Source organism: Podarcis liolepis (genome assembly GCF_965112155.1).
Source record: "Podarcis liolepis genome assembly, chromosome: 15".
In the NCBI taxonomy this organism is placed as follows: domain Eukaryota; kingdom Metazoa; phylum Chordata; class Lepidosauria; order Squamata; family Lacertidae; genus Podarcis; species Podarcis liolepis.
The window spans coordinates 39,400,065-39,417,146 of NC_139566.1; the positions used below are offsets into that span (position 1 = coordinate 39,400,065).

Consider the following 17,082-nt stretch of genomic DNA (forward strand, 5'->3'; position numbering starts at 1 on the left):
AATTGTAGTCTCAAAAACATCTGGAAGGCAGAGTTTGCCTATGCCTGATCAAAAGATTTCGGTTTAAGACAGATTGCCAAGCACCCGAACCCTCTTAAGCAGTACTAACACTCTATGCCCCTCCCCCCCAAATCATGAATGAAATCACTCAAACAAGTCTCTCAAGAATCCATTTTCAGTCTTTCTTGAAGGAGCAAAACTGTAAGCATGTGTATGTATACAGCCAATGAACAAACAGGCAGGTAAGTAATTCCCAAAAGGGCTGGGGGCCATTTTCCTCCACACCTATTTACTGCCCTCCAACTGCAGGCATTTCAAGAAGACATTAAGCATAAAGGTAAAGCAGACATAATCAATGCCCACAAGCTAAGCCAGTTTCTGCTCTTTGTTGGCTGGCTGAAACAGCAGAAATAAATCAACTGAACTAAATGGTGCTTACTACAGTGTAGACATGCATTATTTTACTTTGACCTTGCCGTTCAATTTCCACCGTGTGTACAGATGTGTATACCCAACATACATTTAACTTGGGAAAACACTTTATGCAGATGAAGACATGAAAGCATTCAAGATTTGAAATGAGTGTCAATGGCCCTCTACGATCCTTACTGGCGTTTACCCAAATTTTACTTTTTTCTCCATACCAGATCTGTCAACTCCCAACTCGACCTTTTCTTGCATCCTTCCCACCCCACACTCCTGCTGTTAGGCTGCATACAGATTTGCAGCGCAACTTGACACACACCTACAGTGGTGCCTCGCAAGACGAAAAGAATCCGTTCTGTGATTCTCTTCGTCTAGCGGTTTTTTCGTCTTGCGAAGCAAGCCCATTGAAGGATTAGCGGATTAGCGCTATTAGCGGCTTATCTGCTGATCGGATCAGCTGATAAGCGGCTTAGCGGCTTAGAAAAGGGGGGGGGAGGAAAAAAAACCAGCAGGAACTCGCAATATATTGTCGTCTTGCAAAGCAAGCCATAGGAGATTCGTTTTGCGAAGCACCTCCAAAACGGAAAACTCTTTCGTCTAGCAAGTTTTCCGTCCTGCGAGGCATTCGTCTTGCGGGGCACCACTGTACTCAGAAATAAATCCCCTGGAACAAGGTGGTCCAACACAGAGCCCACAAGGCCTTTTGGTGGCACTTGGCAGGGCAGGGAACTGGAAGTGGCTCCTGGGGTGCTTCCCCAGATTTGGAAAGGAGGTGGGAGGGCTCGTGTCTTTCCCAAAGCCCAGCAAGTGCTGCCAGGTTTTGAGGTGTCCTTTGGCTTGGTGCCCAGTGTGGGGGAGCCAGTTGTGCTGCCCTAAACCTGGCACTACCCCCTGCCCACCAGTGCCAGGAAGGAGGGAGTAAAGGGCTAGGGTGAGAGCCACCTCCAAATCCCGGGAGCAACAGAGACCTGGCAGTGCTGCTGCTTAGTTGGGGGAACTCCTCATGGGCTGTGGTGTGTGTAGGTCAAGGGCCTGCCTGGGGGCCAGGGGAGGTGAATCAGTGGGGTAGGGAGAAGCAGCAGAGATTTGGGGCCATCTGGGTGGGTAGGTAGTTGTGAAAAAACCTGCCTAGTGGGGAAGAACCAACATAGGCTCCTGGTTTTAGATGGACATAAGGCTCTTTAAATCTCCCCCTTGCCAAAGATCTCACACTTACCCCAAGATTCCTGGGTTTTTCCTCATTTCCGGGCTTTGCATCTACTAATTTGTCAGGTACCCTGCGCTTGTGTATTAAATTTAACAAATATTCATACTATTAATTGTATATTTATAATTAAATAACATAACCATAATGCAAACTTTAACAATATGGCCTGCAGGTTCTGTGTCAAAGTACTGCTGTGGCCCCACTTGGTCCGAGGCTGAACCACCCTGCCCAGCTACGACTTGCTAGGCTAAATCTACTCCAGAGGGGGCTCTTTTGCCTACAAATCTCACCATTTCTGTGAAAAAGAATAAAGGTATAGCTGCAGTTACATCTAAAGATGTTAATATTTTCCATTATATATGTCAGTGGGGAAGAGCAGAAATTTTGTTTGTCCAATCTGACTTGCTATTTGGATGTAAATTGGAACTGTTAAAAACAGAATGGCTCCAAAACAGGTTGGACGGCTTTCCAACACTACACATACAAGACAAATCTTGTGCCCACTACATATTTTAATTGACCCCAATTATTTAATGAAGACCCCAATTATTTAATGGGGACGCGGGTGGCACTGTGGGTTAAACCACAGAGCCTAGGACTTGCCAATCAGAAGGTTGGCGGTTTGAATCCCCGTGATGGGGTGAGCGCCTGTTGCTCGGTCCCTGCTCCTGCCAACCTAGCAGTTTGAAAGCACTTCAAAGTGCAAGTAGATAAAATAGGCACCGCTCTGGCGGGAAGGTAAACGGCATTTCTGTGTGCTGCTCTGGTTCTCCAGAAGCGGCTTAGTCATGCTGGCCACATGACCCGGAAGCTGTACACCGGCTCCCTCGGCCAATAAAGCGAGATGAGCGCCACAACTCCAGAGTCGGTCACGACTGAACCTAATGGTCAGGGGTCCCTTTACTATTTAACGAAGAAACAATTGAGAACTTATCTTTTATTTAAGCTTACTGTGTTCACTCATCCTCCGGAATGAAAAGTACCAATAAATTCAGATTAATGTGTTAACAGTTTATTGAAATGGAAATATATGGTTCTTTAGGAAGAACCATGTTCAAAAAACCAAGTACACTTTATCAAACAAAACATTAACTAAAAATTCATCTTGCTGAAGTCACAAGAAATAGCTTGACATAATACTAAGTGAAACAGCATAGCATGATGAAACAAGTGGGGTTTTTTTTAAGCTCCACATTCAAGACATCTCTAAAGGGGAGAAAAATGTCTACGATACAAGTTATCTTCCCATACTGTTCTTCATCCTCTCCTGTAAGATCACAAGTAATAGAGATTCTCTGACAGCGACAAGTTAGGTTCCCTGTGTATGCTCTGACCCACAAGGAAAGCCAGCTTGTGGGCATATTGGCAGGGAGCAGGAACTCTAATAACCCCCTATGGAGAAAACAAACACATTACAGGAGGCAGGTACAGCAAGCTGGTGCCCTCCTCTTAGGCACATCACAAGGTAAAAGTTGCACTTTCAAAGGACAAATATGATGAAGAGACAGGGCCTAAGACAGCACAATTATCATTAAAATGTATATCTCATTTAAGCTGCCTCCTCCATTCCTCCTTAATGGAAATCTACCCAGAAATCTCCTTTCTGCTGCCCTCACCAACAGAAGTTAAAAATCAACAAGAATCTAAATAAATATTCTATTGAGAATGTGGCAGAGAGGTGGGACCAAGTCTCTCATGTCTCCTCTCAAAAGAATGACTGGAGAAATGTTTTACTTTCAAAGGACCTTCTTAATGAGAAATGTCATTTGGCCCCATCTGGAGAAATGCCATTTGGTACCAATGGATTTATGCTCATGGCTACAATGTACTACTGATGCTGGGTAATATGATTTTGTGATGGCCCTTGTGTGAGGTTCTGCAAGTAAACAGATTTTAATACATTCTCATCAGTGGCATTCAATCTATCAAAGCCACCCATAACAGGATTTATGAGCTAGTTTGCATGCCACAATAAGCTAGTCTTAAAACTGCAGCATAGCCATCAATGTATCTCTGACATGCTATGCAGGTCCCCAGGCAGCTTTCTCTTGGTTTATTTCTGACTTACTGTTCACAGACTGAAACAAACTGTGGTCTAGGTTCAGATTAGATTATAAAACGCATTTGGTGGGAGGAGCAGAACGGAATGGAGCCACATGCATGATTCTACCAGGCTTTAAAGGAAACTGTCTTATGACATGTAAAGAATCACCTCAACAGGATGCAATTATAGTTAGGTGGGCTTCTTCAAGCCAGTTTTCTGCTTCAGACACAGACAAACTGTATTAATGTGTTAAGCAAAAGCAGCATTCATGGTAAGGGAACACTTGAGCAAATTCAGCTAGCTTGCTTGTCTACTTAACAATTTGGATACCCTCTGCCCCGTATTTCTGCCTCCCCACCCCACCTCATTTAGAATTTTATTGATTCTTAAGGAATCGACTAGCAGGCAGAAATGCTAATAAGCCTTACAAAAACCAAGTTGCATTACCAATTCTCTTTCTACCCCGAATGGATGGTTGTGGCAGAAGAGCCCACAAGAAGCTTTTTGTTGGAACTCACATCTGTTCTCAAATGTATTGGAGCAAAGCAGAACAGAACTAAAAGTAGAAAGTTACTCCTCCCCAAGCGTCCAGAGCAGATTCTGAACCTGATTTGCAGAAACCCTGCTTATAAGAGGACCTGGGAGGAGTTAACTCATTTGAGGATATCATCATCTGCTGAGAGAGAAGCATATTTATTGTACATATACTTACTGGCCAGTTGTAATACATATGGCAGAGCTTGTATGTTAGCCTCTGCATGTAGTCCGGCTTCAGCGCACTATTGTCATAGATTACATTGTAGTGGGTTGGTGCAACACTGCCAGTTCTCACAGACTGACTCACAATAAAGAAATCATACCTTTAATAGAAGAAAATTACAATTCAGAATGGAATTCCAGACAAGTGCAAGTGAAGGAGCACATGCTATGAGGGGAGAAACTTTGTGCTAGCCATCAGGCAATGGCTTTTTCCACCTGCCTTGCCCCACCCTTCAGCCTTAAGAGCCTTCGCAAGGGAGCTGTTTCTAGAGGAAGGAACTGTGAGGGGGGAGAGACTGTTTGCCATCAGTGTGTGGTTGGTTTCACCCCACCTCCAGCCTGAGGAACTTTCAGAGGAGTAGCCGCCATAGGCATTGTGTGTCTTTTAATGAGCTGAACAGAAATAAAGGTTATGAGGCATAGGGATGGGGAATGTGTGTGCATGAATTTAACAGTGCTTAGTTTGTTTTTTGGTTGCTATTTTGCTACTGTTTTTAATATTGTTTTAGAGATTATAAGTGCTGTATTGATTTATTAATCATATAATATGGCTTTGCCTTAGTTGTGATGTTCAACTTATTTTTTAGTTGTTTTGTTAATAGTGTTTTATAGACTGCAATTGTTTAACTGATGACTTGTTATTCTATATGATGCTGTATTTGTAATGTTCAGGTTATTTACTGTTTAAGCTGCTTTGTAATTCATTTGAATTAAAAGTGGCATAATGAATCAAATCAAATCAAATCACCTTGAACTGGATTGCCCTGAATTCATATAGGGCAAGTAACTTGGGAGCACCCCACCGACAAAAAAAATAATGCTGCACACACTTTCCTAGGTTTTGCTTAATCTATACCAAACATAGTGTGTGGGATGTTCTGCAACTGCAGAACCAATGGCTCAAGTTGAGCATAGCAAGTATCTAGAATTCTTGGGTGCTTTCCCAAGTGCACCCTTTGATTTAGCACTTTCATCTTAAGTCCACTCAAGGTAAATACAAGTCAGAGGAGTAATCCATTGTATTCATTCATACATACATTCTCACACTGAAGTAACAGTTGTTTACAATAAACTGTATTTCACTGTGGATGTACAGAGAATCCCAGAATCTCATCACTCAATACTTAGTTGTCTCATGGAATGAGAGAGAGGCAGCATCTCTCACTCCTGCTTGCTCTCTAGCTTCCTAAAAGGGGGCAGGAGCCCTTGTGCCAACCAAGGTACATTTAGAAGGCAGTGGCAGGTCCTAAGGAGCACTAGGTTGAGGCATGAAAGGAGGAAGGGAAAGTTCAGGTGGTGTGCTGAATTATAGCAAACTTGTTACAGCAAGACAGGGAGGAGACCAGAAGGAAAAATATACTGTATATGGAGAGCAGATTGTGGTGGCAAGAAGACCTGATATAATGGCAACTGTGCCAAAGGCATCACTTGTGGGTTCAGAAACAGACTGGGCTGAGACTCCCTGGCAAGCCTGAAGCAGTTTGGCCCCAGGAGCAAGTTGCTGAGATTGTGGGGGAAGGAGATTTTCCTCTGAGAGATTAGGAGGCCACATAGATCAACAAAGTCAATTCTCTCACCCACTGTGCTGGAGTCCACAGAAGAAAGCAGCTTCTGGGTCTCCCCATCTCTGCAGTGGCTGAATTGAGGAGGGAACTTGCCATGCATGGAGCAATGGCGGGATAATGTGCAGCCTTGCCTTTGCTCCTCCACAGCCATGGAAGTGTTCAGCCTTGGTGTAACGGGCAAAGAGGCAGTGAATGAAGCAGGCATGGCATCACAGAGACAGAAAAGCCTCCAGACTGGGAGGAAGGACCTTCGCCCAGCTCCCTGAGTTCTCAAAATGGCAATGAATGGCCCACAATTATGGCTGCCTGGGTGCCGCTATGACTGCTCCTTGCTTAAAATGCAGCTTATGCTTCCCTTGTCTATGTTAAAAGAGCTTTTGACTCCAGACCCAGAAAAGAGCACAGAGAGGAAAAGAAAGGAAAGAAAGCAGAGTTAAAAAATTTAAAGGGATTTTGATTTTTCAAAGGTGGATAAGGAGAAGGAATGCAACGGAAGAAAAGTACAAGGTAAAGAATAGCAATAGAGAGGGAAACTCCAGAAAGCATGTTGATCTGAGCCGAGAAAGAAAACAATGATCCTCAACAAGAAGGGGAAAGTCTTCTGTTGAAGTTCTGGATGTTTCTTGCCTCTGAACTGCAAGGCAGAGAACACGGCCTACTTGGAGACCTCTGGTATCCACAGAAGAATTGGCTATTTCCCAGTCAAGAACCATAGCAAGAATACTGGTTATTAACAAGGATTTGGCAAAAGCAATCCAGACAACAGCTCAATTATCTTCCATATTCACAAAGTTTACTTGCAACTTACCATTCTGGTCTGGTAACTTCCAAATCAATAACTGTGCCAGGAGGTGGATTCTGAAGTCTTCCACCAAGCTGAGCAAAGAATCTTGTATTCACACGCTTCTTCACCACTATCACTGTTAGTTTGGGACTTGAGAAGATCACATAAAAAGTTTATATACAGTTACTACTTTGAAATAAAACAGTACGTTAAGAAACCTACTCTAATATGGTGGCAATTAAGTACAGCAGAAACACTTTTACCAGGTAGTGGAAGGCTATGCTAGACCAATGAGAAGTGGTTCAATAAAGCCATCTCATTTACCCATTTGATATTCAGGTATGCCAGATGGCATCACCAAGCTTACCTTTTATGGAGCCACTGCATGTGATTAACCATGACATGATCATGTTGGATCACTTAACTTACTTGTAGTCCTGCCCAACAGCTTTCAAGCACTCCAGAAATTGAGGAACTTCATAGTTAACCAAGGTTTTCAGTTGACCATCTCCAACACCATCTCGATACACAATAATGCGAGAAGGCATGTGGTTGTTGTAGGTATACCAAGTCCTTAAAGCAGCTTTAGGAGAAAACATCAGTGCATCAATTTACTACTAATGTTATTCCCTTTGGCCGCCAACACACCATTAAATTAAAAAAGCAGTCTGACTGTTTTTAGCCCCTCCCTCCAAATGTCAAGCTTAGTAAAACTGGTTTCCTTCATACTCTTGTGTTTTGAATGGAAGCAATTCATCTTTTTCACAGGAATAAATTAACTGTCAACCCTGCTAAGACAACTTCCCATTAAATTGAATTTTATAAGCAAGCTTGTTATAAATCAGTTTGTAATATAGCAATTTGCCTGGTTAAAGGATTACTTTTAATTTATAAAATATTAGTAGAAATGGAAGGATCAAGAAGATCAATTAAAAGAGGTGTGGGGAAAGGAGACAACAGGGCAGATAGTCAAAGCTGGGGGGAAATATGGGAGAAACGTACATTGAAAATGTTGTCTATAAGAAGAAATTTATTATAAATTAGTTTGGAGATGGTATTTAATACCAGTCAGATTAAATCAAATAAGCAAGGAATATTTGGTGTTATGTTGGAGGGGATGCCAGGAAACTGAGAATTATGTTCCCATGTGGTGGGGGTATAAATATGTACATTTTTGGGGGGGCAAAGGTTGTTTAAAGAGATAACAGAAATCATGGGGTTAAAGCTGACCAAAAGTTCAGAGGTTGCATTATTATCAATTTACATTGGGTGGAAGGTTCATAGACTATGAAGGACTTGCTCGCAAATTTATTGACAGCTGCACGAATTATTATAGCTAGGAAGTGGAAGGGGCAAGGTGAATATAAAATGGAAGAATGGTATAAAGAAGTATGGGATATATCTATTAATGATAAATTAACATGTGTCATTAAAGTAAGATGGGGAATATGCAGGAGAAATGATTTTGAGAAGGTATGGACAGCGTTAGTAGAATTTTTACTGTTACAATGAAAAGGGCTCAAACCATTGCAAGAGGTGTTGAAATTTGGGGAGGTTGGATAGTTACAATGGAATGGTCTTGGGTGGGGTGCACATTTTTACTATTTATGATTATTACCGTATTTTTCGCCCCATAGGATGCACCGGCCCATAGGACGCACCAAGGTGTTTTTTTGGGGGGGGGGGAATAAAGGGGGAAAAAATTATTCCCCCCCCCCAGGCGCTTGTGGGGCCGGCAGCGGGGGAAAGCACTCTTCTCCCCACCGCCAGCCTTCAGACCAGGTCCGGGGACAGCGGGAAGACGCGCTGTGCCTCCCCGCTGTCCCCGGAGATTGCGGGGCTGGCGGCGGGGAGAAGCACATGTCTTCCCGCCAGCAGCCTCCAAACCACATCGGGAGACAGAGGGATGGCGGCGTTCCGCCTCCCCGCTGTCCCCCGACCTTGTGGGGCTGGTGCTCTCCTGAAGCCTGGAGAGCTAGAGGGGTCGGTACGCACCGAGCCCTCTCGCTCTCCAGGCTTCAGTGAAAGCCTGCATTCACCCCATAGGACGCACACACATTTCCCCTTCATTTTTGGAGGGGAAAAATTGTGTCCTATAGGGCGAAAAATACGGTACTTTGTCAAAATAAATAGGTAAATTAAAAATAAAATAAAGGAATGCTTTTTAAGTTTCATCTTAAGCAATATACTAAACACTCCAATTTGTGTCAATTTAAAAAATATTTGGGCATGACCCAATCAAAGATAAAACACCAAGTCCTACTGATATTTGTGAAGGCAAAACATATGCTCATCTCTCCCAGTGAAGGTAATGGAATTCAAAAGTATCCATTTATTAACAGAAAGATAAACTTTATTTACACCAGGCATAGGCAAACTCTGGCCTGCCAGATGTTTGGGACTACAATTCCCATCATCCCTGACCACTGGTCCTGTTAGCTAGGGATGATGGGAATTGTAGTCCCAAACATCTGGCAGGCCAGAGTTTGCCTATGCCTGATTTACACCATCCCCACCCCACTCCCAGTTGTATTTGCATTAGGAAAACTGCATGAAACAAGGATAAACTCCCAGCTGCCACTGAGTGCGGAGTGGAGAGCTCTGACCTGCTTTCAAGAGCAATGGGCTATTGGTTGTGCCACCAAAGGCACCATCACCAGATTGGGGCATGGGGCTGGGCAGGTCTTTACAAACAGCTTGGCAAACCTGATCAGACCCATGGTTACCGATTCATCAGTCCCTTAAAAAAAAAAAGGGAAAATGACACACAGCAGTTCTTAAGTATTTATGTTTACCTTGCAAGCATACTTTAAGTCCATCTACAAGTTCTTGTCCACGATCTTGAAGGACACAGCGTGAATACCAACTGTTGTGAAAAAAGAAAATGCTTCAGCCAAAATAAATTTTCCTCGTCATTACTGTGACAGCAGCCAAGTACCTGAAGTCTCTGTATGATAACAACTGAATTTGACTATATTACAAAGTAGAAAGTGTGTGCAGCACAAGCCAGGCAGCTGAGAAAGTTCACGTAATGCTTTTGATTTCTCCGATAAATTGCCTTTTCATAAAGAAAACTAAAAAACAAAGTGCTGCAATTAAGAAAACAACAACTTCAGATTTTTACCGTGTCATTCCCTGATTCAGGCTTGCAACAAATCCTGCAATTGACCTCCGGCCAGCTGTGGTGTCATGGTAACAGTCAATTCCCACAATCATGAGTTGTTTCAGCTTGAAAAATATTAGAGAAACAGAGTGAGCTACAAACTCAAAAATCCAAGTTTCCAATACAGTGGTGCCCCGCAAGACGAAATTAATTCGTTCCGCAATTTTTGTCGTCTAGCGAATTTTTCGTCTTGCGAATCACGAAATCCCATAGGAATGCATTGAAAATCAATTAATGCGTTCCTATGGTCAAAAAAAGTCCAAACAAAGCCAAATTTGGTACAACAACAGTTTATTAACTGCTCTTTAAAGTCACACATACTGTAAAGAGCAGTTCAAAAATTTAAGGGAAAATAAATTAATTTTATAAACAAAACATGTCTTTGTTTTTAGACAAAGAAAAAAAAGTTGGGAGACGTTTTCGTCTTGCGAAGCAAGCCCATAGGGAAATTCGTCTTGCGAGGCAAATCGAAAACGGAAAAACCTTTCGTCTAGCGAGTTTTTTGTCTTGCGAGGCATTCGTCTTGCGAGGTACCACTGTATATTAAAAATTAGCTTTTGCACTAAACAGTTATGGGAGCTATCCAAGAGTCATACTCTGATCTCAAAGGGCACAGTACTAGCTAGTTGGATATCCTCTTAAATTCCTATCAGTCTGACCCAATCTCAATCTACTGATACAAAATAAAATAAAAAAATTCCTTCCAGTAGCACCTACTACTAATAGTAGAATTTGCTGATGTGTTTACAGTGACTGTTGTAAGTCCATTAAGGCAAGTATCATATTTGAAGGTTTCTACATAGAACCAAAGCTTCTTATTCAGTCTACAAGAAAGTATTTATTAGCAACTGAAGGGTTTTTTAGTATGGATGTGCAGCGGCTTTGAACGGATACTGAACCAATGTGAGGTGTGTTCTAAGCCTAAGGTATGCATGCTTCAAAGGCAAACAAGTACATTTGGGCAGGGCGAAGGGGGAGAAGACACTTCTACAGTTCTTCCTTTTTCTCTCTTTCACATGGTGCTAGCACTTTTAAACTGTACAAGCTTTTAAACTGCAATCCCAAATCAATTCCAGCCTTTGTTACTGTGTGGGCTGTTTCGGACAACTCCCCAGTTCCCTTTTATCCTGATAGTAGAGAAACAAAGCAAGAAGCTAGGTTAAACAGATCACAAAGTCAACAGGAAAAGTCAAAGTGGAATTACGAAGAAATTGGGTTTAAAGAATAAAACTTCATAAGCCAATCTAAGCACATTCAGTATTTATGTGCAGGCATTTGACAATACTAACAAATGGAATGAAGTAAACAATCATACTTGAAAAGAACTACTTACTGGTATCTCAACACTCCAGAGCTCCCCACCCATTTTACAGTTCATCTGTAAAGCAATTTTTGTGGCTATGGCCATTACTGTCTGGGGTTTACTCAATGTCCGAGCGAGCACACATTGGCTTGGAGTGGGACAATCGGTACACAAGTATTTCTTGATTGCATCATACTTGTCTTTACGGTTACTGGAGAGGAGGCAAACCACCTTTTTTAAAAAAATGAAAGAAAAATTTCAATATATCACAATTACTATTGAAATGTTTTCTATCTCCTGGCATGCTTAAGCTACAGTGTTCTACGTAACTAGGGCCAGTTGGCCAACCTGCATGTCTTCCAGCAGCATACTGATGTGTAGGACCACAATGGTGGCCTTCCACAACCGGATGGAATGATCAGGAATGCTCAGCATGCACAGCCCAGAATATGGAATGGCAGGTCTCTGCAACACACTCTGTAACCTGCCTATTGATGATGGTTCTGGAAACCTTCATCATCCTAGGCTCCCACATTGTACCAGATAACAAGGAATCTGTACATCTCAAGTCCTTGGTGCAGCACACATAGACCCAAAAGCCTCCCTGGATGACAAGTCTGGTGAACTGGTTTTGGGAATTAGCTAATGCCAATGCATCTTCTGTTCAAATAAACCAACAAAAGGAAATTCAATTCAAGCTTTTACTAGCATGATTCAGAGAATCTACAGCCACCACACCATGTTTCAGCATAATAATAATAATAATAATAATAATAATAATAATAATAATAATTTATTATTTATACCCCGCCCATCTGGCTGGGTCTCCCCAGCCACTCTGGGCGGCTTCCAAAAGAATACTAAAATACTATGATACATCAAACATTAAAAGCTTCCCTAAACAGGGCTGCCTTCAGATGTATAACCAAGTTGAATTTATTCGGACATGTTACAGGACTATGGGAAATCAAGATTCGAGGAATCTGAGGGCTCTGATTTGGAAGCCTCCTTCCACCGCCATGTATTCAAGGACCCTCAGGCCCAGCCGGTTGGGGAAGGAGATCTCATATTTGTCGTCCAGGAGCACCATAATCTCAGAAGTAAGTAATGCGAAGGAAAGCTGAACTCTGCCACCTTGCTCAAAAGGGAACTTGGAGATGCTCTCCTCCTCTTCCCCCCACAGCCCATTTTCCTTGGAGTTACATACAATGGTGTTCCGACACTTCTGGGGGTCAAAGTGCGGGTTGAAGTGAAGAACGAGGCTCTCAGGGTCTTGGCCCAGTTTCACAACAAATTCTTTGGCATCTGGCAGGATCCTTTCTTTTATCTGGACCATTATATCTTCTAAATCACTAAATACATACCATCTTTGTATCTGAATCAACTTTTTGCTTCAAAGTTCTCAAATATGCTTCTGTTCTGTCCTCTACTTCAATCCTACAAAAAAGGCCATGTTTTACTGTACTTTATTCAGCAGCACCTATTCCAATTTAAGAAACTCAATAGCAATGAATCCCTATTATTTTAATAGTGCATACAGTGCCTAAGAATGCCAGACTCCACAGAAACTCTCAATTTCCAAAAGATAAAACAAAGATTAGGTGTTCTAGATGGTATTGCAAATTCTCCTGAACATTCCTATGGTTTCAAAGTAGTTTATTGGAAATTCCGACAAATTGCTGTGAGTACAAATTTTCTTGATTTAACCATCCTAGTACAGTACAATTTCTGAAATAAAGCCATATAGTTTCTAGATAGTAAGTGTCTATATGGTACTTACATCATTGCCTTGTTCATCTGTATACCCATTGCTGGTGTGACTTTGAAAAGATTCTGTACTAATGCATTAGCTGCATCATAATTTCTCCGTGTGTAGATTAACAGCCAGTTATCCAAAGGCTTTACACTGATTAGAGATACTCCCCTGGTTTCTTTAGACCAGTCTGCAAGTTGTGGATTGTAGTCAAACTGAATCAGAGAAGATTCCAAAGTAATCATCCAGCATGAACATAAATCCAAGTCTTAAAGCATTTTTTCTTGAGCAACACATGTTGCTTGATGAGAATAATCTGTTCTGGCTATATTTTAAAATGCATTAAATGAAGTAAAAGGTTAACTTACCACTTTCCCTCCTTGATGGATCTTTTCTGACTGAACAACTCGTCCCGAAAAGGAAAGCAAGTTGGATTCAAAACTTAAGCCCCAATCATGAAGTTCTTTCTGGACATTATCATCTCTATTTAGATATATAAAATAAAAACACTGGAGTTACATTATTTGTGCTAATCTCTTTTTCTGGGAAATAGCAGGCTTATGTAAATCAACACTGTGCAACTATTATCTGAATATGATTTAAGTAACGTACTTGTTAATGTAATCAATGAGCCTTCCAACTTCACGCATTCTCTGGTCTGGGGCAAGTCTTGTATGAACAGACAAGTCTTTCATAACGGTAAAATCACTTCGCATTTTATCGGTTAAGCCTACAAATATGAAAAAGCTTATTTAAGGCAAAATGTCACATAGAATAGGGCTACCATATGTCCCCAGTTCCTGGGGACAGTCCCCGGTTTCGCAAATCTGTCTCTGGACAAATTCCTTCCCTGGAATGCCCCCAGATTTGCAAATCTGTCCCCGGGAAACATGACAGCAGCAGCCTCAGTTGGCTCTGGCTGGCTTCAGGAGCTTCTCACTGTTGCACACAAGACACAACATATAGGGACTTCCAGCGAGGAAAAATGGTGGGTGCCACAGCAGCAAGCAGCTCCTGAAGCCAGCCAGAACCAACTGTGCTACCAGGCTGGCTCCGGTCTGCTGACTGCTGCTGCCACTGCCAAAGGGAAACCGGGGACGTCAGGCGGTACAGATCTCCTGCCCCCTTTGTTTTGACTTATCGGGGGAGGCTCGGGAGTTGCGGCTGGCCAACCGTTGCCCAGTTTTTTAAAAACTCTGCGCATTTTTGTTTCACAGGGTGCAAAAGAAGGGCTTTGCACCTTGCCTGGTAGAGAAACAGTGCCTTGTGCCCCTCCTGGGCAATTCCCACCTGCCCACGACTCCCGAGCCTCTCTCGATCTGTCAAAACAAAGGGGGAAGGGGGCAGATCAGCGGGGAAGGCTCGGGATATGCATGTGTGCTTGGGCCCAGGGTCTTTTGCCTCTCCATCCCCACTATTGACTCCCTGTTGCTACTCAGCTTCGAAAGAAAGAAAGAAAGAAAGAAAGAAAGAAAGAAAGAAAGAAAGAAAGAAAGTGCCCCCAGAATAATTGAAAAAAATCTGGTAACTATAACGTAGAAACCATTCTTTCTTATCTGAATATACAGCTAGGCAACAGTTAACTAAATCCCGTTCTCCCCGTGCATCCGTGCGCTCTCTCACGCCCCTCATTTATTATCCAACTGCTACAAATGTAACTGTAAGATTCCTGTGAAAGAGTGTTAATGTGAAGGACCCTATCAGCACTACATCCATAGTTTAGCTACCAGAACTATGCTGAGTGGTGTCAACAGTACAGTGGTGCCTCGCAAGACGAAATTAATTCGTTCCGCAAGTTTTTTCTTCTTGCGAGTTTTTCATCTTGCGAAGCACGGTTTCCCATAGGAATGCATTGAAAATCAATCAATGCATTCCTATGGAGACCGTCCGGGGACAGAGGGGAAGCGCCGCGCGCCTTCCCCTCTGTCCCTGGACCTGTTTAAAGCAAGGGGCAGCGGGGAGAAGATTGCTTCTCCCCGTTGCCTGCCCCGCAATCTCCGGGGACAGAGGGGAAGATGCGCTGCGCTTCCCCGCTATCCCCAGAGCTTGCGGGGCAAGCTTCGTTTTGCGAAGCAAGCCCATAGGGAAATGCGTCTTCTGAAGCGGCTAAGAAAATGAAAAACTCCTTCGTCTAGCGAGTTTTTCGTCTTCCGAGGCGTTCGTCTTGCGGGGTACCACTGTACAAAGTATGACTGTACTCCGAAGTAAAAGTTTGTCTTGATCCAGAATATTAACAAAAATACTGAGATGCAGATAACATGACAGAAAGCTTACTTTTAATTGTATTATACCTGTAAGGTAGCAAAGTTCAGGAACAAGTATGGCTGGACCTGCCATGACACCTCCTGGGCCTGTCTTCCTCTTCGGCTGACTCACCAAAAGTGGTTGATTCAGGTCTTTGATTTCTTGGCTATATTGCTGTATCAAAAGCACATCATCTAGAATTTAGTTTTGCAAAACTTTTTGACTATGAAGTTAGAAGGAGCTGTGTCACATGGAGAGATGCAAGTTCCACAATATCATAAATATAGCCAACGGAAGATGCTAGCAGCTGCAACACTTCTGAACACAGAACATAATGCTGGGACCCACTGAGTGGCATGCCACAATGGAAAAAAAGAAAATTAGTTTCACATCCTTTAAATAATAGAACAGGCCTATTTTTAAAAAAGAACTCTTCCCTCCCCAAACTAGCCTTGCAGTGTAACCTTTTGCAGAGTGCCCTATATGGCAGAAAATGTGTAGAACTAGATCACCTGGCAAGGTCCAACAGAATGGACTGTGCTTGGTTTTAATACATTGTGATCTGCCCTGAGCCTCTGGAACGGAGCAGAATATAAAGTCCAAGTAAAAAACAAAAACAGCCACCACCCAAAAAGTATCTGTACAATCTATAGTATTGTGAGTTTCGGGGGAACCCCCTAAATGCTAGAAATTAGTAAACGGCAGAATTTTGATTATTTGAGTATTGAAGGGGTGATTGCAGACCATAGGAAAAACACAAAGCTTTCTTTCCAAGTCAGGGCCTCACCTGGGATAGAGGTTGTTAATATGACAAAAAGGTGTTGATAGTCCATCTAATAGGAAACCTGAGCCCTGGCAGACAAGATTGCCAGGCTAACTGGGCGTGAGGTGACAAGAAAAAATTGTTTTGAGCATGGTGTGTGGGGTAGACTGGAGAACAAACATTGAGATCCATCTTGGCTGAAGGCTACCTGGGAGTGATGCCTTTGGCTCCAGTGCTATGGGGAACAAACCCTGCCTGAGAAGACCATGCTGTACATTCTGGGCTCCCTCTATGCAGACTGAAGGTGTAAATATGTGAATAAATCAGTTCTTAAAGCTATGACAGTCTCTGCTGCACCTTCAATTCTTGAGCAGAAACCCTGAGTGAGTACCTGGAACGCCCTGGAATCTTGCTACTGCTTGGCAGAGAGTGGGGGGTAGCACCCAATTTTTGTAACAATAGTAATAAACTCCCTACAGCCACTAAAGTAAGTTCTGCAAATACTGGAGATGCTCAGCATATTCATAAAAAATACATCATTTGTGGATGTACAGGTAAGGACCAGAGTGGGGCTTATGAAAAAGCAGCAACCCTGCAATATAGTTTCACTCATCTCATGTTCCAACATGATACTGAGCCCCACATCTGCCAGGGGCAGCCAATGGCAAAGAACAGGAGCAGTGAAACAACACATTTCAGAGCAAAGACTGGAACACCAAGCTGCCATTTTTAGTGTCAACCCTATAGTTTCTGTAATTTGTTATTTCGCCCTGACTGGAAGCCTACCAATACTTTACGTCACCAATAATTACATAAAGGGAGACAAAGGGATGAGTGAGATGAAACAGATCCGCGTGTACAGGAGGCAGAAAAAGGACTTGGGGTCTCTACAGAGGCAAGGCAATCTACTGAATATAGAGAATATAGAAGTCCACACCCCTTTTTTCCTCTCAAAATTATTTCTGGATTCTAACAAACAGTAGCAAAAGACATGCCTTTGGGGTCACAAGTATTTGCCTACAGTTCAAGATCCATATCTTTAAATAGCTAAGTTCACTGTACTATTTAACT

At 42.6% G+C, this 17,082-nt stretch overlaps 1 protein-coding gene and 1 long non-coding RNA gene across 3 annotated transcripts in view; one reads left to right on the plus strand and one right to left on the minus strand.

Moving 5' to 3' along the window:
- Positions 1-2,629: 2,629 nt before the first annotated feature.
- The window catches only part of PIWIL1 (piwi like RNA-mediated gene silencing 1), a 29,152-nt gene continuing 14,699 nt past the window's right edge, over positions 2,630-17,082 (minus strand). For both annotated transcript variants that reach the window (XM_083476430.1, XM_083476429.1), the window contains exons 11-22: positions 15,296-15,422; positions 13,617-13,734; positions 13,373-13,487; positions 13,032-13,219; positions 12,616-12,688; positions 11,282-11,482; positions 9,910-10,013; positions 9,581-9,651; positions 7,215-7,368; positions 6,810-6,935; positions 4,390-4,537; positions 2,630-3,025 (exon numbers count right to left, since the gene is read on the minus strand). In XM_083476430.1, coding sequence (XP_083332556.1) covers positions 2,909-3,025; positions 4,390-4,537; positions 6,810-6,935; positions 7,215-7,368; positions 9,581-9,651; positions 9,910-10,013; positions 11,282-11,482; positions 12,616-12,688; positions 13,032-13,219; positions 13,373-13,487; positions 13,617-13,734; positions 15,296-15,422 — 1,542 coding nt within the window. In that variant the 3' untranslated portion in view covers positions 2,630-2,908. The remainder of the gene's footprint in view (positions 3,026-4,389; positions 4,538-6,809; positions 6,936-7,214; positions 7,369-9,580; positions 9,652-9,909; positions 10,014-11,281; positions 11,483-12,615; positions 12,689-13,031; positions 13,220-13,372; positions 13,488-13,616; positions 13,735-15,295; positions 15,423-17,082) is intronic.
- Positions 3,025-6,484, plus strand: LOC310693983. The gene is made up of 3 exons (XR_014519449.1): positions 3,025-3,684; positions 3,733-6,365; positions 6,450-6,484. It is a non-coding gene; the product is annotated as an uncharacterized lncRNA (long non-coding RNA).